This window comes from Mustela erminea, chromosome 3, assembly GCF_009829155.1.
Source record: "Mustela erminea isolate mMusErm1 chromosome 3, mMusErm1.Pri, whole genome shotgun sequence".
In the NCBI taxonomy this organism is placed as follows: domain Eukaryota; kingdom Metazoa; phylum Chordata; class Mammalia; order Carnivora; family Mustelidae; genus Mustela; species Mustela erminea.
Window position 1 is genome coordinate 105531643 of NC_045616.1, and position 24173 is coordinate 105555815.

Genomic DNA, 24173 nt, shown 5'->3' on the forward strand with positions numbered 1-24173 from the left:
CAATCTTCCATTATGCTTCTAAGGTGTTTTTACTAAAAATAATTTTAATAATTCACTCAACGTTTTCAATTTATTCAATAATTGCTTTGTTATATAAATTATTCAGTGTCCTCCTATCATCTACAGTGGTTCTCAAAATATATTCTTAAAACACTCAACATTCAACACGGTTGCCTCAGTTTCTAAGGATGATGAAGCAGAAGGTATGTGAATAAGGTTTTCTTGTCATCCCTATTCTTCAACCTTTTATCACAGTTGCTCTATAGGATTAGAGATGTTGTTTAATGCCTTTATTCTTTAAACAGCTATTTCTTCTACCTATAGTGCTATTCTCTCCATGCCTTAGTAAACCTCTGAGACAATCTTAAAGATGACAAAAATATAAGAAACCTAAAGGCATTTTCTTGTTTCGTTCTCTGTTCCTACAGGACTCTTTATACTCTGCTATTAACAACCTCTACCACATATTTTTCATCATCTGCTAATACCTGTGCCCTTGGACAAGTAACTTCTCTGAACTTGGCTTCCTCATCTATAAAATGAGAATGACTAAGTGCAATATTTCACAGAGATGTTTGGGGGGGTGGTCAAATGTGGAAATCTATGAAAAGGCTTAGAAGAATGCCTGGACATTAGATTTATACAAATGTTAAATACAAGTGTTTACTACTAGTAATAATAGCACTACCACTACTCATCTATGTGGGTCTATTAAACTGTGAATTTTAAAGGGTTATTTTTATGTCCCCAGCACTCAGCCTATAGTAAAAACTCCATATTGGAAGGAATGGATCTACATTCTACAATATGCAATGAATACAGTCAAATATTTTTTATTATCCTCAGGTGAAAATTTTCATTTCCTGGTGCCTTCAGCTACTTCTTTTTGCAAGAGATATTATTTAATGTGAAATCTCTAAATCCCTTAGAGTACGCTTTTTGCAGAAAATTAAGTTTATTTAATTTCTTACAAGTGGGAGGGGATTTACTTTTACTTAATATATTTCAGTAAACTTGTCTAAACCACTATGAAGGGCATTAAAGAGGGCATGTGATTTGATGAGCACTGGGTGTTATACTCAACAAATGAATCATTAACGTATCAAAAACTAATGATGTACTATACCTTTGCTAATTGAATTGAAAAAAATAGTGTGTTAAGCGCCACAGAACATAGATATGCAGTGAAACATTATTTTGGATATTTCTATGAGAGTGTTTTTGGATGAGATTAACATTTAAATCTGTGGACTCTGAGTAAAGTAGTTTGCACTCCATAATGTGAGTGGGTCTGTGTGTGCAATTAGTGCAAATCCTGTATAGAACAAAAGACTGAGCTCCCCAGAGCAAGAGAGAATTCTGTAGCAAACAGCCTTTGGATCTGAACTGTATTTAACACTGGCTCTTCCTTGGGTCTCCAGGCTGCTAGTCCATCCTGATGACTTTGAACTTGTCAGCCTCCATAATCACATAAGCCAAGTTCTTAACATAACTCTCTTTTTCTCCCTCTACCACCATCCCTCTCTTTATATATAATACATCCACTTACAGTATATATGAAATTAAGTTGTAGACCAGGCTACAATCATTTAAAGGAAAAATAAGTCTTTATTTGGAAAGTTTAGAATTTTTTAAAAAATGTATATAATTATATAAATTATATATGTGTATATATAAAAATTATATGTGCCAGGGAATTAAGAATTCATCAAGTTTTACTTTATTTCTCTTATCCCCTTTTGATAACAATGTGTTATCTATACAGAGTAAAAAAATTTTAAAAGGGGATAAATTTTTTCAGTTTTATTTTAAATTTCAAAATTATATTTTTCATATACTTGAGACATAAAATTTAAATCATGTACATGGACACAAAGATGGACATAGCTAATTAAAACACTGACAAAACTCAGTTATAATATATATTTTTAAAACAAGTTTTCTGTTTTCATAATATAGTGAAAAACTAAGTTCATTAAAAAGTACATAGGAAGCAGAGAGAGTCAACTATCATATGGTTTCACTTATTTGTGGAGCATAACAAATAGCATGGAGGACATGGGGACTTAGAGTGGAGAAGGGAGTTGGGGGAAATTGGAAGGGGAGGTGAACCATGAGAGACTATGGACTCTGAAAAACAATCTGAGGGTTTTGAAGGGACGGGGGGTGGGAGGTTGGGGTACCAGGTGGTGGGTATTATAGAGGGCACGGATTGCATGGAGCACGGGGTGTGGTGCAAAAATAATGAATACTGTTATGCTGGAAATAAAAAAAAAGTAAAAAAAAAAAAAAAAAAAAAAAAAAAAGTTTAAAAAAAAAAAAAAAAAAAAAAAAAAAAAAGTACATAGGAAAATATAATAATTAATTTTGTATTCTCTTTTCAAATATGTGACTTTGAAGGTATGCATTAATAACACTTAAAAATCCATATACAATACAACAAATAGATTTATAACACTTTCCTTTAATTATTAGTTTATTTACTGTAATTCATAGAAGCTCCATGAAGAGTCATCATTTAAGGAACTCTTCTGGTTGGAATCACAACCATATTTTGAACATTTGATCAAAGGAACATGAAAAGGCCAGGTCTTGGCACAGCAGGTTGAAAGAACTAATCTACAATGTTGTATATTTCAGATAAAGACAATCTTAACTAAGCTCCAAATCAACTTTTTGGGGCAAGTGGTACCTTACTCTCATTAAAGAAAAGTCCTTACTGCTGAGGGCACTGGGTCTCTGGAGTTGATTTGGAAGACACGTATAAAATAGGGTGTGATTTCTTACAAGTTTCCTTTTCCAATTTGCTTGCAGTTTCTTTCCCTTCTTTAACTTCTGTTTGAAGCCTTGATTCAGCAGCTAACCTACAGGCATTAAAGCATCCACTCTGAATTTAAATGCAGTTAAAAAATTTAAGAAACAAACCTCTCATATAACGAACCTCGAATGAGACATGATCAATTTTTTTATGTATATGAGGGAAAAATTATAGTTGACCCCAATACCATTAAGAACTAAGTCACTGCCTCTCTAAAAGAAACTTTTTTATATCAACAGACTTAATTTTTTAAACACCTAAAAAGATATTTTTAAGGTTGATAAAAGTCATAGCAAAGCCTAAATTCAAGAATTCTAAAATATAATGGAATGTCAATTGTGATAATACACCTAATAAAAAAATTTAAATGCTAGAGCACAATTTTAATGTTAATATGACATACAAAAGGCAAACACAAGATAAAAATAACATAGTAACCTGGGTTGCATGAATACATACCAATTTGCCTCAAAAAACAAAAACCAAAACTTAAACTGAATTTCAATAGCAGAATATTAACTTAAGAAAAAATAAACAGTGGAGAAATATTTTAAAAGGTTTATAAAGATTTTATAGCAAGAGCATCAATTAAATCTATAAAGCATGCAGTAGTGTAGTCCCCAGTAAACCTGTATTTACTGTTACAATATCATAGGATTGCGCATCTAAGTTAATCATGCAGAGAACAAAAGGTTGGAAACGTCTTAAGGTAGCAGATGGACTCACACATACACAAAAACAAATGTTTTGTGGTATTTTATTTGTTTTTGTTTAATTTGCCAGACAAAATTCCAACATGTTACTTAATTTGAGTCAAACAAGTAGCTAAATACATTTGTTTAAGTAACTTTTATCAAGCAAAAAAAAAAAAAAGGCAGAAAAAAGAAATGAAGACAACACAGATAGCAAGGTCCACACTGTTCAATTCTGGAACTTTGCCTCCAGAAATATACAATGGTCAAGCACACTTCCACAATGAATCACATATATACGAGCATAACCTATTGAATTCATTTCAGAACTACTTGGAACTCTGTGTGTGTGCGTGTGTGTGTATGAGAGAGAGACAGAGAGATAAAATTCATTTCAAGGTATTTTTCCTCAAGAATATTAAACTTTTATTTTATGAGACTTACAATGTTATTATATAAAAATTCAAGGAATGAAGTAATAAATTACAGTTCACCCTTGAATATGAAGGGGTTAGGGGAACTGGCCTTTGTACAGTCAAAAATCCTTATGTAACTTTTGACTCCCCCAAACTACGGATAGCCTACTGCTGACTGGAAGCCTTACCCATAACATAAACAATCAATTAACACATATTTTGTATATATATTACACACTGTGTTCTTACAGTAAAGCTAGAGAAAAGAAAACATTATAAGAGAAAATCATAAGGAAACTATATTTACAACAATGTATTTAGTGAAAAAAGTCCACATATAAGTGGACCTGCACAGTTCAAACCTGTGTTGGTCAAGGGTCAACTGTATGGTTTTTTGTTTTTAAGATTTTCTTTATTTATTTGAGAGAGAGATAGTAAAGCATGAGTGGGGAGAAGGTCAGAAGGAGAAGCAGACTCCCCATGGAGCTGGGAGCCAGATGGAGCACTCCACCCCAGGACTCTAGGATCATCATCCGAGCCCAAGGCCATCGCTTAACCAACTGAGCTACCCAAGTGCCCTCAACTGTACTTCTCTTAATAGCAGCTCATGTTGTTGAGGGCCTTTCACTATAGAGCACCACATTTAATAGCACTGAAGACTTTTAATAAAAAAAAAAAAAATCAGATAAAACATATAAAACAGCCCCTTTAAAAAGGTGAGCTATGCCTGACAATATTAATTCAAATGCACACTAGTAACATGTCTTATTCTGTACCCTCCCATCTACAACTCATGTAGCCCTAGCAGCACCTTAAAGATCTCCTTTCATAAGCCAACAATCCAAGCTCTTTCCACATCAATATTCTTAATTTTTTAAATCTGAAGATAATGTGTTTTAAATGCATCTATTATTCCACTGCATACAGACATCCTTTATCATCTTTTTATTACCTTCTCCATTTTCTTCATTTCTCTTGCCCTACCCTTGGTCCTGCTTGTGAAGACCTGGGCTTGTGCCTTATTCCACCCTACCCTTGGCCATTGTTACCTACCTTTCTCTTCCACTCATTTTCTCTTATCTCTATTATTTTCTTAAAGATAAGATTCTTAAAATTTTAAGTCCTATATACATATATGTCTGACACTTTCTCTTTTAGTCACAAACTCAAATATGTAGAAATGGGAGGCTTTGAAGTTTTGATATAAAATGAAAATTAATTACCTTTGATATTTAAAAATATCAAAATCAAAGCTCATTCTTAAAGACTTAGGAGAAACATTTTCAAAAGCCATAAAAAAAATTCACCTAACAGTTATCAAGAAAGCTGCAATTTCTTAGACTACTAGAAAGCCCTTTTAAGAGGTAAGATAATTTTTCTTTCATGGCCACTCTTGAACTAGGGAAAAAAAAATAACTTCATTTATTCAAACCAACAAACATTCAGAGATGTACTAGACTGTGATATTTTTGTTTCATAAAAGAGCAAAGTGTAACTTTTGAAAGTAATTCCTTTGTTCAGGAATCCTTTCCCTTTGTTATCATTTTAGTTTTTCTTAAGGTTTTAGAAAAGTTGAAAGTAGGCAGATGAAACTGTGGAATTATACTACATGCAATACTAAGAAAATAGATAAAGACACAGATAGCACAGTTCATGCAGCGATAGAGAAGAGATGGAGAGGCCTGCTGGTTGCCCTGAAGAAAAGAGGACACTGACCTGGGAGAATTTGGGGTGTTTCCACTTCTTTCACTTAAGGCTTCAGAGTCAGCTGAAACTCCTATAAGTTTCACACATTTCTTTTCCTTCTTTGGCTGAATGTCCATGGGCAGACTTTTGTGAGGAGAGAGATTGATTCCTGGTGTATTTATAGAAACTGTCTTTTCTAACTGCAAGTTAACTTCAGAAATGCTGGGACAGCACTGGACCTCCTCTTTCTGAGGTGGTAATTTATAAACTTCTTCCCCAACAGCACTTTTGGTACATACATTGTTAGGGGTGATTATATCCACAGGCAGGACTTCCCGCCTCTTTTTGGGTACAGGCACTTCGATTTTCTCTGAGAACAAAAACCATTAGAAATATATTCAGTCAATAAGTCAAAACAAAGACACAGTAAACATAAGAGAACTACTTATATAGCTTTTTCCTTTCCTATTCCTCATTCTTTTGAAACCCACTTATCTCCTTATTGAAATCTTTTATCCTTTCTTTTTTCATGGACTTCACTAACTATACCTTTAAAAGGTTATCTGGCTATAAATTTTTCCCTGGGAAATCAAAAGATTTAGTTTTCGCAATGAAAACTTCTATGTTCTGATACTGTGATAAAAGTTATATGGGGCTTTGTAAGACTTCAGTGTGGAGGTAACAAAGGATACAGTGGCTAAGAGTCAAGGAATCCAGGTCCAAATCCCATACCAGCACTCTGCAGCTGGATGACTTTGGGGAAGTACTTAACCTCTTGAGCTTTTTTTTTTTTAATCTGTCAAATGGGGATTAAAAACATCCACTCCACTTAATATTGTTTGTTATAATGATTACATGCAAAGAACGAGTCAAATTCTCTATGGCAACTTGTGCCTATTAGCTCCACCCACAAAATAAATTCAAGATCTTAGTACTTCTAGTATGGATACTTCCCAAGTTCAAACCATAGTATGTCTCACTGCAGACTATGGCAATAGCGTTCTGCCCCCTACTGCGTAACATAATATCATTCCATCCCCATGAAGGTCTATTTTCAGTCACTAAATTGCTCTAATACTTTTTCCCTATCCCCCACCAATGCGTCTTTCACTTTCAAAATCAAAATCAATATTCAAAATCAAAAAAGTTAGTAAAGTTGGAGAAACCATAGTTGGACATGGGGTTAAATCATTATTTTCCCTTTCTCTACTGCACCCCACATCAACTAGATTAACTATACTTCCTTCTGTCTCTTTGCTGTGCTCAGTTCAGCAGACTTGAAATTCGTATTATTCTTAATTAGGAAAGCCTATTAGAATCAGGGAAGAGAAAAAGGATGAAAAAGAAGCCTTTTTAAACTATAAAAAAAACTCACTATTGCTGACAACCTCCCCACTACTGTTAAGAATCCCTCGAGTCAGTGAGACAATAATGAAGACAGTCTTAGGAATATGAACAGCGTAGGGGCAAAAACTGGCTGAAAATTTATAACCTAAAACACGTAATAACACCTTTTTTGGGTCTAAGAACCATTGCATTCTTAGGTTTTTTTACTTTTGGCCTTTCATCTTTTTTAAATTTACAAACAGTAAAATCACTCTTTTTAGTGTATAACATGCAGAGCCCACATGGTAATGCTATTTTCTAGCTTACTGATTAGATTTGCTAACCGTCCCCTAATATTTGTCCTACTAGTCTTCCTCAATAATAGAATCCCCAAAAGTGTAATCAGTAATATTGTAATAACTTTGTATGGTGACAGATGGAAACTAGACTTATCATGGGGGGTCATTTTGTAATGTATAAATATTGAATCATTATGATATATACCTGAAACTAACAGAATAATATTAGATGTCCATTACACTTAAAAAAAAAGAAAATCCCAAGATGTAGTTAGGAACATGGCTCCTGAGAATCAAGACTACCTTTCTCAGCTTTTCTTATAGGTGAGGCCACATGACTCAGTTTTGCTCAAGGATTATGCTGATGAACAATGCAAATGAAGCCTAGATTGTGACACTCTGACCAGTCCCAGAATGTCTCTTTCAGACTTCTGTAACAAGAGGACTTAATACCTATCTTGTTTAAGTCTCCACAATTTTAGGTTTTCTATAAACAATATTAACTAATACAGCTCCCAAACATCAGTTGCTTCAATAAAATCAAACTCTCTGATTGTAATTGCAAATGGAAAAGCCTCTAAGTTTTCAAACCTTATCAAGGTTCTAATACACAGATATCCAACAGAATATCTATTATATTCATTCATACCCAGTACTTAGTTTTCTTTGAATTTTCTTACACATTTTATAGCAGTAAATTTGTTTTATTAGATTGAGATACATAACCACAAATTAGTTTGTAATGGGATTTGCATAAAGCTGTAGTAAGAAAAAAAAAACCTGATATGATTTCTCAGAGTTTCTTGTAATTTAAAAGACAAAATATATGAGACATAAATACCTTCAGGTTCATACTTCAGTTTTAGCTCATCTAGTTTAGCTCTCAGTTTCATATTTTCACTTTGGGAGACCTGGAGGCATCTTTCATTTGCAAAAAGTTTTCTCTCAATATCTAAAGCCCGTTGGCTCTCAAATAATGCTTTCATTCGTTGTATGGACAATTCACCTTTAGTGCTTTCATTTTCTTTGCTATATAAATAAAAAAAGGAGAACCAAAGAATATTAAAATAACACATAACATATATAAGTGTTTTATACACATATGTAAAACATATATTGTTAGTGCAAATCTTTTATTAGATATTTGAATTCTTAGATAAACACCCATTTTGGGGGTTTTAAATAACAAAGAGACAATAAACAAAATAAGCTTTAACAACGGCAATTTCAAATAAAAAATGTCATACATCCTTCAAAGGAAAAGAGAAAAATATTCTTTCCACAGTAATGCATGTGTAAATAATTTCAAGTTTCAAATTAGATGATATTTGTTCCTGAAAAATTTAGATTATAAGAACATTTTCTATGTCAAAGTTCTTTTCTCTTACCAATCTAAAATGCTAAACATGGGAAAATAAAAAATATTTAATTATTCATTTAAAGTATTTTTTTCTTCAATAACCAGCACTAATTATATCTTGACTACATCTTATTTGCTATACAAAGGTATTTTTGATGCTTTTTTTTTCCTGGAATTTCTTTTGGCAATTTGAAAACAAAAATCTGTAGTCACTAACACTACTTATTAAAAGTACGTCAAGAGAATGTCCATCTTTTTAAGCTCCCAACACATACTTTAAGTTGTCAAGCTTCATCTGAAGTAAATCTGTGTAATAGGTGTTATCTTCCGGAGCTCCAGAGTTGGCAGAAAGCTTAGATTCCGTACTTTCATATAAGCTCTACAGAAAATAAGAATTCTTATTACTTAACATAAATAACAAATTACGTTAATCCAGGTGTCCTTGAATAATACAGGTTTGAATACAGGTCCACTCATACGAGAATTTTTCACAGTAGAGTACTATAAATGTATTTTCTCTTCTTGTAATTTTCTTTATGGTATTTTATTTTCTCTAACTTACTTTAAGAATACAGTATTTAATATGTATAACATACAAAATATCTGTCAATCACCTGTTCCTGTTATCAGTAAAGCTTCCAGTAAAGAGCAAGCTACTCATTAGGTTCTGGGGAGTCAAAAGTTATATAGATTTTTGACTGCACAGGGTTGGGCATCCCCAACCCCATGTTGTTCAAGAGTAAACTGATTTAAGATATTCAAACCAAATCTGGCTGCATTATTGAAGGGGTTACATGTACCTTAAATTTCTCCAGATTTCTAATTTCACCTAAGAGGTGTTTAATTTCACCATTCTTCTGCTCTAGCATAGCAAGCAACCGTTCCTGCTGCTCAAATTCAGTTTGAGACCCTTTCATTTGCAGCAATGTGGCGATTTGTAACTAGGAAAAAAAAAAAAAAATTACCACCCAACACCCCACAGAGAACTGAGTGGAGGAAAGGAAGATTCTGATGACTGTATTTTGGTACAATGCACATTCTGTACTATGTAACCTTGAATTCAGTTTGGAAACTAAACTAACTATGTCTACTTCAATAATCTAATAATTTGAAAATATTTATATCAAGAAGTTTAGTTACAGATATAACTCTTGAGTACTTATTTGAGTACTTATGAGTAATACATGACAACTGTAACAATTATTTGTACTTCTGTAAAACATAAAATTGAACTAAATGGCTATGATCCAGAAGCATCACTTAACTGGTAAATAAACCTGTCCAAACACTGTAATGCTATACTTTAATCATCATATGCACTGTCATTAAGGTTCCGATGGGTTTCTCAAAAATTTTGATTAACTTCAATAGTATTAAGTGGAAGAAATTATTACGCTATTCACATTTATAATGGCGAGATTTACAAATGACAACGATGGAAAACAAAGGTAAGAGACATCGAAGGATACCAAGGGAATCTTCAATAAAAATATAAATACATTTATGTTTTAATAACAGTAATCAACTTACCTAATTATGAATCCACCAAAACCTGGAGTTACATACCTACTGAAGGGAAATTAACTGGAATCTAAAATTACCATTTCTTTCTGCTTTCAGAAATTTCCAGAGTTCTAAAAATTGCCAATAGTTTAGTTTTGAGTAAAGCAAGCAATGATAATACAGTTGCAGTCGTGGTTATGAAGATAGAAAGATGACTTTTAACATTCTTAAGGACCTGCTTTTTGTTCCTGCTTCAGACTGGAGTCTAAAAAGATTCGTATCTACTTGCTTCTAAAGATAACTTGGAATATCATGGGAACATTGGGAGATTAATAATAGTAATTATACTGAAAATATGTAATATGTATATATTACTCTATACACACACACACTGAAAGAAAGCAAAAAGCAAATATGAGAAAATTTACAAAAAAATCATTCCTGGATAGGGGAATCTTGGTAAACCAGGCAGTACTGTCGAAATCCTTAAAAACTATAGCTGTTTGTTAAATTGGCACTTCCTTATATGCCAAGTACTGTATAAGCATTTTACTATGCTTTCATTTAATTCCAGAACAATTTAAGAAGCAGGTTCTATCATATCTACTTCATAAACAGGGTGACTGATGATATACTGAAAAGTAAAAATGCTTGGACAAGGTCACACAGCTAGCAAGTGACAGAACTATAATTCAATCCCAGGTTGATCTAATACCAAAGTTTCATTACTAATTTTTCCTATTTTTAAATCTCACCACCCTGAATAAAAGGCAGAAAGCCTTCTAGACTTCTAGTTACCAGTTAGGCATAACAGTTCAGGGATCGGGATTCTAAAAGACGGTACAATACTACAATCTTTCCAACTTTTGCATGTTTTTCTGTTACTGCCTGTTTGACTTAAATAATGACCAAAAAATCCCCTTAAAATTAAAGGGGCCTACTGACAGTTGCTGGAGGGGTGATGGGAGGGGATGGGGTAATCGGGTGATGGGCATTAAGAAGGGTGCTTGAAGAAATGAGCACTGGGTGTTACATGTAACTAATGAATCACTGAATTCTATCTCTGAAATTAATAATACAATATGTTAATTAAACTGAATTTAAATTAAAAAAATTTTTTTTAATTAAATGGGCCTATAAGCTTGTCTTGAGGAACTGCAAGAAAAAGGTATCCAAATCTCACTCTATAATAAGCCTTTGCAGGAGAACTGCAGAATGTGAGAGAACTAGTTTTCATTGAAGTAGGAATCTTAGGCCTGTGCTAAGAAATGCCAGGCCAACAGCTGGAAATGAAAACTTGTGAAATTTTTCTCTGCTACACAAAGATTTGTATGTTTCTGGGAAAGAAATTGAGTAACCATTAAAAAAGAAATCAATCACAAAGCTATTGAGTAACCATTAAAAAAATCAATCAACAGATGCTAACTGTACTACTAAACACCTACTAACAGATTAATTTTTTGAAATTGATATAATAGAACTTTTAGTCAATCTAAAGATATTTTTTCTAAAATAATGCAGTTCTAGAAATAATGAAGTACACTCTTTGAAGGAAAAGATGCTTTCTTTGATATATCTATACACGTAATGCAGATACAAAGTTGGTTTAACAGACCTTCAATGGTGATAACACTATACCTTCATTCTTTGCATCTGTTCTCTGTTAAATGCATTTTGCTTCTTTAGTGACTGATACTTGACTTTCATACTGATAAACTGACGTTCCATTGCTGCCCTTCGATCTTCCACCTAGAAAATATTAACATGCTTCATTACTGTTGTATTCAGTGAAATGCTAATTTAATCAATGGGGTATTTGTTACATACCTCTGCAAACAAAGAGTTGCCCTTACTATTGGGGTCCAAGGCTTGCTGGAGTGCCTGGTCTAATTGCACCTGAAGATCTTGATTTGCTACACGAGCTTTCTAAATTTGAAAGGAAACAATTTAGCTAATAGAGGTTAGATTAGCAAGAAAACAACTTATTATTATTAGAAAAGATAATGTGACTCTAATCATAGTACCTCTAAAGCATTATAGTAAGAAACTGCTTCTTTCTCTCGCTCCTCTTTTTCTTCTTTAAGTCGTTCTACCTGGCGCATTAAATTAGTACTAAGAAGTTCTAGTTGTTCTTGTCTATATTGTAGTTCATTCACTTCTTCTTTGAGGGCGGTCTATTCAACAGGAATTGAAAAAGAGGAAATCGTCCTGAATAGTCTTTCATTTAACAGCTGCTCAGTTTATCTATCAGAAGTGGCTCATGCCCAAAACGAAAACTAAAGAGTTAGTCAGTAGTTGTAAGATGCATAATAAAAGAATAATAATTATTAAAATTTTTCAGCAGGGAGCCATATGAAAGGCTATCTTTCTTTTCTATAAATTTAAGCCTTTGATTTTTAAATAACCTCAGCCAGCAATGAAAAAAATCTACATTCATATGCATATCAATTTCCGTGAAACCAATATTTTATATAGGGCTTTTATGACACAAACTAGGATCAAAGTTAATGACTCTAAGTTCTTCCAAAGGTTTCATTAATCTAAAGATAATCTGCTTTACATAACCATATAATCTGAAGCTTTACCATGAATGAATAATCCACCTAAAAACTCTACAAAGTACTTTTTAATTAGTAGCATCAAAGTTAAGATAAAAAATATTTCAGCGCTGGGGCACCTGGGTGACTCAGTAGGTTAAAGTCTCTGCCTTTGGCTCAGGTCATGATCCCAGGGTCCTGGGAGCCCACATCCTGCTTCCCCGCTCTGCCTCCCTCTCTGCCTATTTGTGATCTCTGTCTGACTTGTGATCTCTATTTGTGAAATAAATAAATAAAATCTTAATAAAATATATTTCAGCCTTAAAATTACCTAAGGATTATAACAAAAACATGTAAAAAAATACACAAGGAAAAAAAAAGAAAAAAAAAAACCAACCAAAGAACATACATGCCATAAAAATTACCTTCATACTTTCCATTTCAGTCAGTTCAATTTGAAGAGCTAGCATCTCTGAAGACATGCTTTCATGTACACGCTCAGATATTATTCGCATTTCCTCTGATTTACATGAAAGGAGTTCTTTCTGATGATCTACTTTGTGCTTCAATTGCTTTTCACTAAGCCTAGCTTCATCTAATTCAGCTTTCAGTTTTTCTAACTAAAGTAAAAAAGAAAAATTCACAATCTTAAAAAATCAAAAGGTAATTGAAGGTCATCAGAATATACAGTTGTAGTATAAATTACTCTGGTAACTGCAGAATAACTATTTTATAAGACAGTCAAGATGAACAAACTAATTACACTTTCATACAGTTCTCTCTTGGAAAACTAAAAATATATAGTTTAAAGGGAACAAACTTACAGCAGAACGATGAAGTTTTAAGGTCAAGCCTAGATTTAGCCTGTTTCATTCCTCTTAGGTAAAAACTGTTAATGAATGTACAATTACTGGGTTACTGTGTGGCTCTCAACTGAGATGTAGGGTGGGGGTAAAACAGCACCACACGTAGCATTCATTAAACAATTTCTGTTATCTATAAAAAACTTCTGCTTGATTTCCAGGGTTATAATTATCACCTATACAGAATTATCTTCAATTAGGTATCAATGTTCTATATCCTGATATCTGCTTTCTATTTAAAAAATAAGAGCATCTTGACTTGTTTTCCCTTTTCTATTTTCATGAGGTGAAAAAAAAATTTTTCAGCTGAACAATCTATGTTGAAATGTGGCTATTCTTCTGAAAAACATCACTGGCTAACCTAAATTTACTCATGATGAGACTATTAAGTCTTCCTATTTGGCCAAGGCTAAGCATCTTAAAACAGTAATATGCACTGACCTACAAACATACAAATAGTCCATACAAGTAATCAAAGTATGTCTGGACTCTTGGCCACTTTGGCTTCAATGTGAAGAGTGAATAGTATAAAGAGCAATGATGGAAGCAGCCTACCTGGATAGAGGTCTAAAATAGTCTAGGGGAGAGAGGTTCAATCTGGACTAGAATGATAGCAGCCAAGATGGATCCTTTGTAGATCAAATTCTTAAAACCAGCTGATGGAGTAATTGTGAGAAATAAGCAAGGGGCATCTGGGTGACTCAGTCAGTTAAGCATCTGACTTCAGCACAGGTCATGATACCAGGGTCCCAGGGACTGAGCCCCAGGTCACACTCCCTGCTCAGTGGGAGAGTCTGCTTCTCCCCTTCCCTCTGCCCCTAAACCCTGCTTGTACTCATCTTTTGCTCACTCACTCTCTCTCTCTCTCGAAAGAAAGTAAGTAAGTTAAAGATATCAACTATAACTCCAAAATTTTGGAAGAAGTGATTTGAGAACATCCGTAAGACTGAAAATATTTTTTGGCTAATTTAGTCTTTGCTCTGCCAAAAAGCCATTCTTATATAAGTGGCCTTGCTTCAGATTGTGACTATTTCCTACATTACTCTTTTTCTGTTTAAGTAATGAAAGCCACTGCTAAAATGAAAATATAATGACAGGGGTGGGGGAAAGGTATCATTATCAGTCATTGGTGTCTCAACTTAGATTAGTTCCAGACAAGGTGGATTACTGTTTGCCAGTACGAATGTAAGATGATTCTAAGTATTACATGAAAGTGCATTTTGATAGCTATGTTCATCTGACTACAATTTAGAAAAAAAATACAACCAACTCAAATATATAATTTCATTGATCTCCTTACTTAAAATGAATAAACATTTAAAAAGAGAGTCAATTTAAAGAAATTAATTAACAGTATAGGTGGTACAGATATGGAAAAATTTTAAAAGATGCTACACAAAACATAGAAAATTAGGAAGCAAGCCGAAAGTCGGGTAAGGTTTTGTAGAGAAAAGTTTGGAAAGTATGGACTCTATACAAAGAAGAGCATAATAAAGTTCCAGATTCCTTTGACGTAACCTGAAGGAACTGGATAGTTGGAGGTAACCAAAAAAGAATGGACAACTTGTTTTTAACATGTGAAATGAAGCCAGTGTAACATGTCATTAGTCTAAGTATAGTGACATTGGCTTTGGAATCAGGCAGCTTTAATCCAAATCTTGACTGATTTCTGAAATTTTTGTCCAATTTGTTTAATCTGTTTACACATTGGTTTTCTCACCTATTATCCACAGACAATAATGGTACCTTCCTTACTGAGTTCTAAGAGGCAGATCATATGTCATTAGCTTATCTTCAATAACCAAGCAAGAAAGTTTGATTATTCTAATGTTCATTAACTTACAATAAACTGTTGGTTTCTTTCGTAAGATTACAAAAGATTACTTCTTTCAGTGAAAGCTAGGGGACAAGTCTTTCTGAAAGGGAATTGTTATACTATGCACTACAAGCAAGAAGATCATGCTTTTCACTAAACTAAAATTCCATAACAAATATCCAGTTACTGAAATTAAATAATTGTATTTAATTAGAAGAATGTTATTACTACAATTCCCTTGGGCAAACTCTTGTTTCTCATTGTTCCCACTCGCAATATTCTAATGATGGAGTCTTGATCTCAGCTATGTTGCACAGATGGCATTAAGAAAATCTTCATCACCTAAAATTTACATATTCCTAACTCCTTAAGCATGAAACATTTTTGTTTTGATATACGTAGATATTCAAACCTTATTTTTTAGTTCATTTACTTCTTGTCCATGGCTTCTGCTCAGTTGTTCTTTCAGTTGCTCCAGGTGTGTTTTTTGTTGTTGTTTAATAGCTTCACATTCAGAGCTCAAACTTTCTAACATCCGACTCTTAAGCTCAACTTCTCTCTGAAGAGTATATTTTTCTTGTTCATAATTCTGAAAACAGATTCAATTATAATTCGATTACATAAAAATAACTTAAAGCCATCACATATAAACAGTTCTCACCTTCAACTGTTTCATTCTTATTTCACATATTTGCTGCTTTCTAAGTAAAAACCACAGGTTAGACCTGAAGTAACTCTGTAGCTAATCAGTCTTAAGAAAAGCCCAGAGGGTTTTAGTCCATGCTACTGATGTGGTAATTATTTCTATGCCATGTCAAGGAAGTAAGGTGTTCCGTGGCACATCAACATGTCAAGTAATCTTTGCTAGTGAAAAAAACAAAAACAAAAAACACTTAATAGCATTTCAGTTTTCCCAGTGAGAATTATTTGGTTTGATAATGATATTTATGGCTCTGAAAATAAAATAGTGGACAAGGCACAAAGTGAAATACTAAATTATCCCTTACTTCCAGAATGTAGTCATTTGAGAAATGTTTACAAATGACTACTCAGATGAATACAGTGTTGAGACAAAGGGAAGATTTTTTTTTTTTTAAGATTTTATTTATTTATTTGACAGAGAGAGATCACAAGTAGATGGAGAGGCAGGCAGAGAGAGAGAGAGAGGGAAGCAGGCTCCCTGCTGAGCAGAGAGCCCGTTGCGGGACTCGATCCCAGGACCCTGAGATCATGACCAGAGCCGAAGGCACCGGCTTAACCCACTGAGCCACCCAGGTGCCCCGAGACAAAAGGAAGATTTAAGAAGGCTTTTGCTTTTGCTTTTGGTAGGGACAAACAGGGAGGAGGAGCAGAGGGAGAGGGAGAAGCAAACTCCCTGCTAAACAAGGAGCCCGACATGTGACTCAATCTCAGGACCCTGAGATCACGACCTGAGTCCAAGGCAGACACTTAATCAACTGAACCACCCAGGTGCCCCTTTGACAGGGAATTTTAAAGATTAAAAAAAGCATTAGTTCAAAAATCATTTAACTAGTATTTAAAAGTAAGATAACAAAAAAAAAAACCTAGATTAAATAAGAGGGAAAACCAAGAAATGCAGTTTTTTTTTACTGTACTTAAATTTTGAGATCAAAGTTTAAACATATTATTGAGCATTTACTACATAAAACAGATTCATTCTTTCAATAAATGTGTACCAGATTTTACATATATAAAAGTGAACAAGAGAGACAAAATTCCCTTTCTCATGGAGCTTATAATTCAGAGTTAATTAGGTGAATCAGTGAATGATAGCAAATTTACAGAACACTCAGGGAAGGCCTCTCAGCTGAAGTGATATTTAACAGACACCTAAAGGTTGAGGACTCAATCCAAGACAGTAACGGGATGGGCAATGCAGATGAAGGCAATATAGCTAAGCACAAGGGAAAGTAGTTTAAAATAAGGTCAAAAGGTTGGCATGGGTCAGATCACATAGGAATCTGCAAACCCAAGTAAGGGGTTTGAATATTGTTAATACAATCGTAAGCCATAGTTGTGTTTTTAGCAGGACTGTTACAGGATCTTTCATTTCTTTTACTTTTTCTTTTTCTTTTTTTTTTAAGATTTTATTTATTTATTTGACAGACAGAGATTACAAGCAGGCAGAGAGGAAGGCAAGGAGGCTTCCCACTGAGCAGAAAGCCCGATGAGGGGCTTGATCCCAGGACCTTGGGATCATGAAGGCAGAGGCTTCTGAGCCGAAGGCAGAGGATTTAACCCACTGAGCCACCCAGGCACCCCTTTCATTTATTTTTCAATGGCCATGTGGCTGCTGTGTGAAGAATGAACAGTGTGAAAGGCAATGAAGAAAGCAGGCAACCTGGTTAGAAGGCAACAGTAGTAATTTACAGGACAGATGATGGTGGTCTGAATTAGAGTGGCAATAGCACAGATGGATGTTTTATAGGTCAGGTTCTTAGAGTTTGTTGATGGATTAAACATGAGAAATAAGGGCCACAAGGATACAGAGTAAAATTCCCTTAAATTTGGCTCAAGTTATTATACATTTACTAAGTAAACTAAATTGCAAGAGAATGTTGTTAGCTGGCAGGGAGTCAACTTTTCTTTTTATGTTACGTTTGAGATGTCCATTAGTAGGCAATTGAATACACAAGTCTAGACTTTAGGAGTAAACTAAGGACTTGGTGTTGTGTCATAAGGCATTTAGATGTTACCTAAAGCTAGGAAACAAATGAGGTCACCAAGGAAGAGTGCAGACAAAACAAACCTAAAATCCAGTATGTGCTAAAGAAAACAGTAACCAGATTTTTCAAATTCAGAACATACATGGTCAGAAACACTATCAGTTCATTCACTTCAGTACCCTTTTTGAGAGAGAGGTGTGAACAGCAACTAGAGCTACAATCTTCAAAAAGGAATAAATCTATTAATAATAATAATAATAATTGCTAGACAATACAAATGTTCTACAGCTTAAGCACTACTTTATAAACAGAGTCCAGGGTCCTACCTCAGTCATGGTCATCATTTCATTACGACATTTATCCAACTGATTCTGCAACTCATTTTGGCTCTCCACTAGTTGTAAGCCATACTGTGCAGCTTTAAGTCGCTCTTCTTCGACCTCTTTGAGCTTGCATCGAAGATCTGCTATTATATCTGCCTCCATATTTTTTTCTTTTTTCGTTTTTAGTCTACTGTAAATATAGGAAATGAAAGTACTTAAGCTTAAACAAAATAATCTGTACAATGATAACAACAGTAAAAGATAAATATATCTTTCCCCCCAATACTACTGCCATATAAAAAACATAGCACTGAAGATTGCATTACTGCCTTTAAGTAGTCTAATTTGCATTCTTATTCTAAAAGTAGGGTCTGAAAATTCTTTTACCTGATTTGAGACTAAATCAAACAAAAAATATTGGACACATTTAACTTTGTTCCTAAGAAATGCAGTTATCAGGAAATTGTTCACTTGTGTGCTAAGCTTCCTTAAAAGCTGAGGTAGGGTAGGTCTCATATTTATATCACCATAACAGGTAATCAATTAAGAGCACAATGAAAGAAATCAAGAATTTACAGTAACATCACTGCTACTTAAAATATAAAAAGGCAGCTTTGAATAAGGTTTGTAAGGCAAGGACTATCATGTCAACAATTTTTCACAACAGTGCTAAGTTCTTGAACACATTAAATTTGCTGTACTGAGAACAGGCTCACTATTATTTTCCATTATGCATGAGAAGACATGCAAAACAGAATCATGTTCAGAGTAATTAAAAACATTTCTTTCATCCTAGATCTTCAGTCAAGGACTTAAACATTTTATACAGAAACATTCCACATAATTCGACTTTACTCATCAGCCTTTCCAAATTGGTCCATCTCAGGCCAGATTCAAACTCAGCTTTGCATTTGAAGAGCAACAGGCTGTTAATAAGGTTGTTTCCCCACTTTTCAGCCAAGGAAAGAAAGAAAGAAAGAAAGAAAGAAAGAAAGAAAGGGGCAAGCTCTGTCATGAAATTGACCTTCCAATGGGAGAAGACAAGCCATAATAGTATCATAATTATATGGATTAAAAAAAAAAGAAAAAGGAAAAAAGAACAAGATAAAAAGAACTTGGAAGAAGTGGGGGGTATTGCAACTAGGATGAAATCTAAAATAAGTGTTGGAGGGAAAAACCCTCATAGTGACTTCTGAAAAAAAAAAAAAAAAAAGCCTTGTAGAGGATAAGAGAGTTAGCTATGTATCTATTTCGGGAAAGAAAAAGGAGTAGAGGAAGGGGGGTAGCACTAAAGTGGAAGGACATCCAAGGAATGAACAAGATAAGAGTTTAAGTCACGGGAGATAATACAGAATAGGCAAATCAGGACATTGAAAGGACTTTGGCTTCTACTCTGGGTGAAACTGGGGGTCCTTGTAAAGTCTGAAGTAGAGATTTGATACTTTAAAGGGATCATTTTGACTGCTATGTTGAATAGTTTGAAGGGGAGCAAGTGGGAAGCAGAAAGACCAGGTAAGATGATTGCTTACACAAGGGTGATTGTATAGGAAGTGTGGAAAAATGATCACATTCTGCACAAATACTTTGAAGGTAAAGCCAACATGATTTTCTGAAAAATTAACATGAGGTATATGAAAAAGAGAGAAGTCAAAAATGCCTGTAAGGCTTCTGGCCTGAGCAACTAGTAGAGCAAATTTGCCATCAGCTGAAGCATCAAAAATTATAAGTAAAAATTTTTTTTGAAAGAAAATCAGGGGCTTGTGTTTTGGACATGAGATATATCAAGTAACCAGTTCGCTATATGAGTAGGATTTGGGCTGGAAATATAAACGTAGGGGTTATTAACATAAATCCTTGAGCCTTGGTGTCACCAGAGTAAGAGCATTATTAAAGAGAAGAGGACCAAGGATTGAGCCATTAGCAGCAAAATATACTCAGGCAAGACCAGTGAAGTAGGAGGAAAATGAAGGGTATGTGTTATCCTAGAAGCCAACTGAAATGGGTTGGAGAAAATGGTGGGAAAACAGGAAACACAGTTTTGCTGCAAAGCAGAATAAATGGGGGCAGTAACTGAAGGGGAAGTAGGATTAAGTTCGTCTTTTTTAAGAGACAATATTTTAAGAAAAAACCAGCATCCTTGTATGTCGTGGGGTAGATTCAGGCGAGAAGAAAAAGTGATGATATAGAAGGCATGGAGAGCTACTAAAAAGAAAAAGAGTCAGGTCTAATATACAGCGACTGATTTTGGACAGGAGCATGAATATTTCATCTAAACTAAGGGAAAGCAAAGTATATGGGTACAGACACTGATAAATAGGTAGCTTAGTGGTGGGAGTCTGCATAAGTGCCCTTCTAAATGCTCCAATTTATCAGTAAATTAGGAAGCAAGGTCATTAAGTAAAAATAAAGATGAAGGAGGAGATAAATGTTTTCAGAAGAGAGAGAAGGGGAAAAAAGGTATCCTGTTATCGAAGGCTGGCAGTTACTGCTCTAAAATACAAGAGCTTTCCGGGGTGCCTGCATGGCACAGTAAGTTAAGGGTCTGACTCTTGGTTTTGGCTCAGGTCGTAATCTCAGGGTCGTGAGATTGAGCCGTGTGGGGCTTCTCACTCAGTGAGGCATCTGCTTCAGACTCTCTCCCTCTCCTTCTGCTCCCCCACCCCTGCCACCATTGCTCACATTCTCTCAAATAAATAAAATCTTTAAAAATACATAAGGAACTTTCCAAAGCCTGTAGGTGATGGGGTTAGGCACTAGTTACTGCACTGTTTATTATATTTGTTGAGGATTTACCATTTGCCAGGCAGAGTGCTTCAAATGAATTAAGTGATTTAATCCTCTCGATGGGACTAAGTTAAACATTATTGTCATCAACATTTACCAAAGGAAAAAGGGAGCTAGCCTCAAGACATCCCAGCCAGCAATGTCCAAGGGGGGGAAAAAAAACCAAAGAAACAAAAAACCAACAGCTCTTATTCTTTCAGAAGATTTGCTAGAATTCCTATATCTCAGGTACTGTGGTATTACTGAGGACAGAATGCTGACCCCAGAACGGGACAATGTCCCTGCCTTATTGAATCTTACAGTCCATTTGTGGAAAGGCATTACATTAAATAACTGTCAAGTTTTAGAAGTGTTTTAAGTGCAAGAGGGAGCCTGTAACATGGGGGCTCTGTCCTAAGTTGAGAAGTGAGGTGGGGGTAAGGGAGTATGGACAAAAAAGATCTGAGGAAGTGACTTTTTTTTTTGCAAAGGTCTAAGGGATGAGTAAGCGTTAGCCTGTCAATCTGCAAAGGGGTAGTGGGGCTGAAGAACTATACTTAACATATGCCAGACATTGTACGTGGTGCTTTGCTGGTATTCTCTAATGCAACAACTCCATGAAACAGAAGGCATTTCCACCACTTACACATAGGCAAACTGAGGCACAGAAAGGTTAGGTAACTTGCCCAGGGTTACCAGCTAGCAAGTGGCAGGACCAGGGTCTAGCTCCAAAGCCTGGTGCCCCGAACTACTTTTCTGTTCAGCCTCTCAGAAACAGCGTGCACAAAGCATTCAGAACAGGTTGCTCGGGGATTCAGGCTGCCTCAGTTCTTACTCCACAACACACTGGTAGCATGAGCGTGGACAGTTTAAGGTCCTGTGCTCTCATCCGTAAGATAAAGACACTAACAACGAACTGACAGGGTTTGGGAGCTGAAACCAGCTACGGGATGACAAGCAGAATCTGATACGCAGCTGTCCTGGGGCAGCACTGACCAACGGAAAAAGAATGAGAGCTGTAATATGTGACTTTTCATTTCCCAGGAGCCATGTTAAGAAATGTAAATACAGGTGAAATTCTTTTTAGTAATGTTTTATTCAACCCCATTCACCCAAAACGCTAGCATTTCAACAGGTACTCTTTACTGTTATTAACGGGCTGTTGTTCTTTGGGAGTAGTCTTCGAAATTCAGAGTGCATTTTATATTTACGGCATTTGTCGACTCGGACTGCCACATGTGGCTAGTGGCTACCATACTGTACCGCGCTGACATGGTGTTTGTTGTCACCCGGGGGCCCAAGGCTGGCGACCCGGCCTTTCTTACTGATGCACAATACCGGGGTGGGGGCGGGGGGCGGTCCGCAGCCCAACGGAAGATTGGGACCCGCTCGGAAGCCGGCTGAGAAGAACTCTGGGTTCCGCTGAAGAAGCTGTTCCGGCTACGGGCCTCCGCGGTGACCCAGACCCCAGGTTTCCTGAGGGCCTGCTCTCACCACTCCCCAGAGAGAATCCCGTGGCCGCTCCCACCGCTCCTCTCCACACGCCCAGGCCCGTGGCCCCTACCTCTCTCCTCACCCTTTCCCCAGCTGCTGCAGCCGGCGGCTCGTGACGAGGGCTCACGGCGCCCAGGTTAGCGACGGCAATACCACCTCACGACCAGAGACGCTCGCCCATTCACCGAGCTAGCTCTCGGGGAAGCGCCAGGGCTTTTTGAAAGCAGTTCCCGCGACAGCTCACACTTCTCGCGAGGTGTTCCGCGCAAACCGCGCGCCGAGGAAAAACGGGGAGGAACGTCCGATCTATCGCTCCGCCCCCCTCTACCGCGCCTGCGCAGAAGGATGTGGCGTGCCCGGGGTTTAGGTCTCTGTAGCTGGGCTTGATTTTGTATGTGCCTTACCAATGTCTAGTTTTAGTTGCCGTGCTGTTTGTTTCTGGTTGTTGTTGTTGTTGTTGTTTTTCTGGGGACTGTACCTTCTGGAGAGAGTGTCACTAGAAGGCGAGGCGGTGGGGAGTTCTGAGGTGTGCAAGCCTCTGGCGTCCTGCACGCAGATTGGCTGGCGCGCGTCGTGGGGGCTGTGCTCTCTCGTATCTTCCACGGTTCCAGGAATCTGAATCCGTGTGACAGTGTCTAAACTCATCGTAGGACAGTATCACGGTCCCCGTTACAGAACAGGATGACAGTTATCATTATAATGGCACTAACATTTGAGCTTTCACCATGTGCCATTACAGTGCTAAATTTTACACGGATTATCTCAGTTAAGTCCACAGCCTGATGACGTGAGTATTAATAATCCTCCCTTTCTACTGAGGAAAACAGCCCGAGGAAGAAAAATACAATGGCCAAGTGGTAGAACTCCAATTTGAACTAACGCAGTCTACCGCTAGAGGACAGGCTTTTGTGTGTGTGTTTAAATAGCGAGTTTATGTTTTGTAAGCCTGTTCACTATTCGAGAATGTAAGCAATCACAGATTACACATGCAACATTTACTGAGCACTTCCGAGTCCTAGTAGCTTTTATATGGGTCCTGGGCTTTGAAACCATCTTTCTTGCCTCCTTGAGCCCTTGACCATAGCTCCTCTCTTTCATCATCAGTTTTTTCCATTCCTGGTGGATCTTACCTATCAGCAAATAAAATGACTGACCTCTCAAAAAATAATTCCAATCTTAATTAACTCTAGTCAGCTTCCACCCCATTAATTCCCCCTTGATAACAAAATTCCTGGGGGAAAAAAACGAGACTGGATATCTTTATTTTCTTACTTTTCATTCTAACATTTTTTCCCACTTCAGGTTTTGGTCCCCACGAGTCCAGTAAAACAACTCTTCTCAACATCACCAGTGAGTTCAATTTTGCAAAATCCTCACTTCTCTTGTATTATGACAGATTTGATCACTCTCACTGAGTCTGGGTTTAGGTCTTGATGTGCTATACCCTCTCTTCTCTCTTAGTTTCCTTTGCAGATCTAGTTCTGATTGAGCGGGGCCAGACGTGGAGGATTTATCTCAATTGAACACTGGCAACAATGATACCTTCAGTTGCCTAGCAGATAACCTTGGGGTCTGAATGAGTGAGATGCT

The 24173-nt window shown here is 36.1% G+C and overlaps 1 protein-coding gene across 6 annotated transcripts; it reads right to left on the reverse strand.

Moving 5' to 3' along the window:
- Positions 1 to 2351: 2351 nt before the first annotated feature.
- Positions 2352 to 22851, reverse strand: SPDL1 (spindle apparatus coiled-coil protein 1). Of its 6 annotated transcripts, none has more exons than XM_032337065.1 (12): positions 22654 to 22851; positions 18330 to 18516; positions 15750 to 15905; positions 13063 to 13257; positions 12125 to 12274; positions 11928 to 12026; positions 11739 to 11849; positions 9398 to 9538; positions 8873 to 8976; positions 8079 to 8266; positions 5643 to 5982; positions 2352 to 2864 (listed from the first exon to the last, which is right to left on the reverse strand). In XM_032337065.1, the coding sequence occupies exons 2-12, from the start codon at positions 18486 to 18488 to the stop codon at positions 2717 to 2719; spliced, it is 1791 nt and encodes a 596-aa protein (XP_032192956.1). In that variant the 5' UTR covers positions 18489 to 18516; positions 22654 to 22851; the 3' UTR covers positions 2352 to 2716. The 6 variants fall into 6 exon arrangements, with proteins under 6 accessions (XP_032192956.1, XP_032192955.1, XP_032192951.1 ...); XM_032337064.1 differs by having other exon boundaries at positions 2353 to 2864; positions 15729 to 15905; XM_032337060.1 differs by lacking the exon at positions 2352 to 2864 and having other exon boundaries at positions 5365 to 5982; positions 15729 to 15905.
- Positions 22852 to 24173: the final 1322 nt, after the last annotated feature.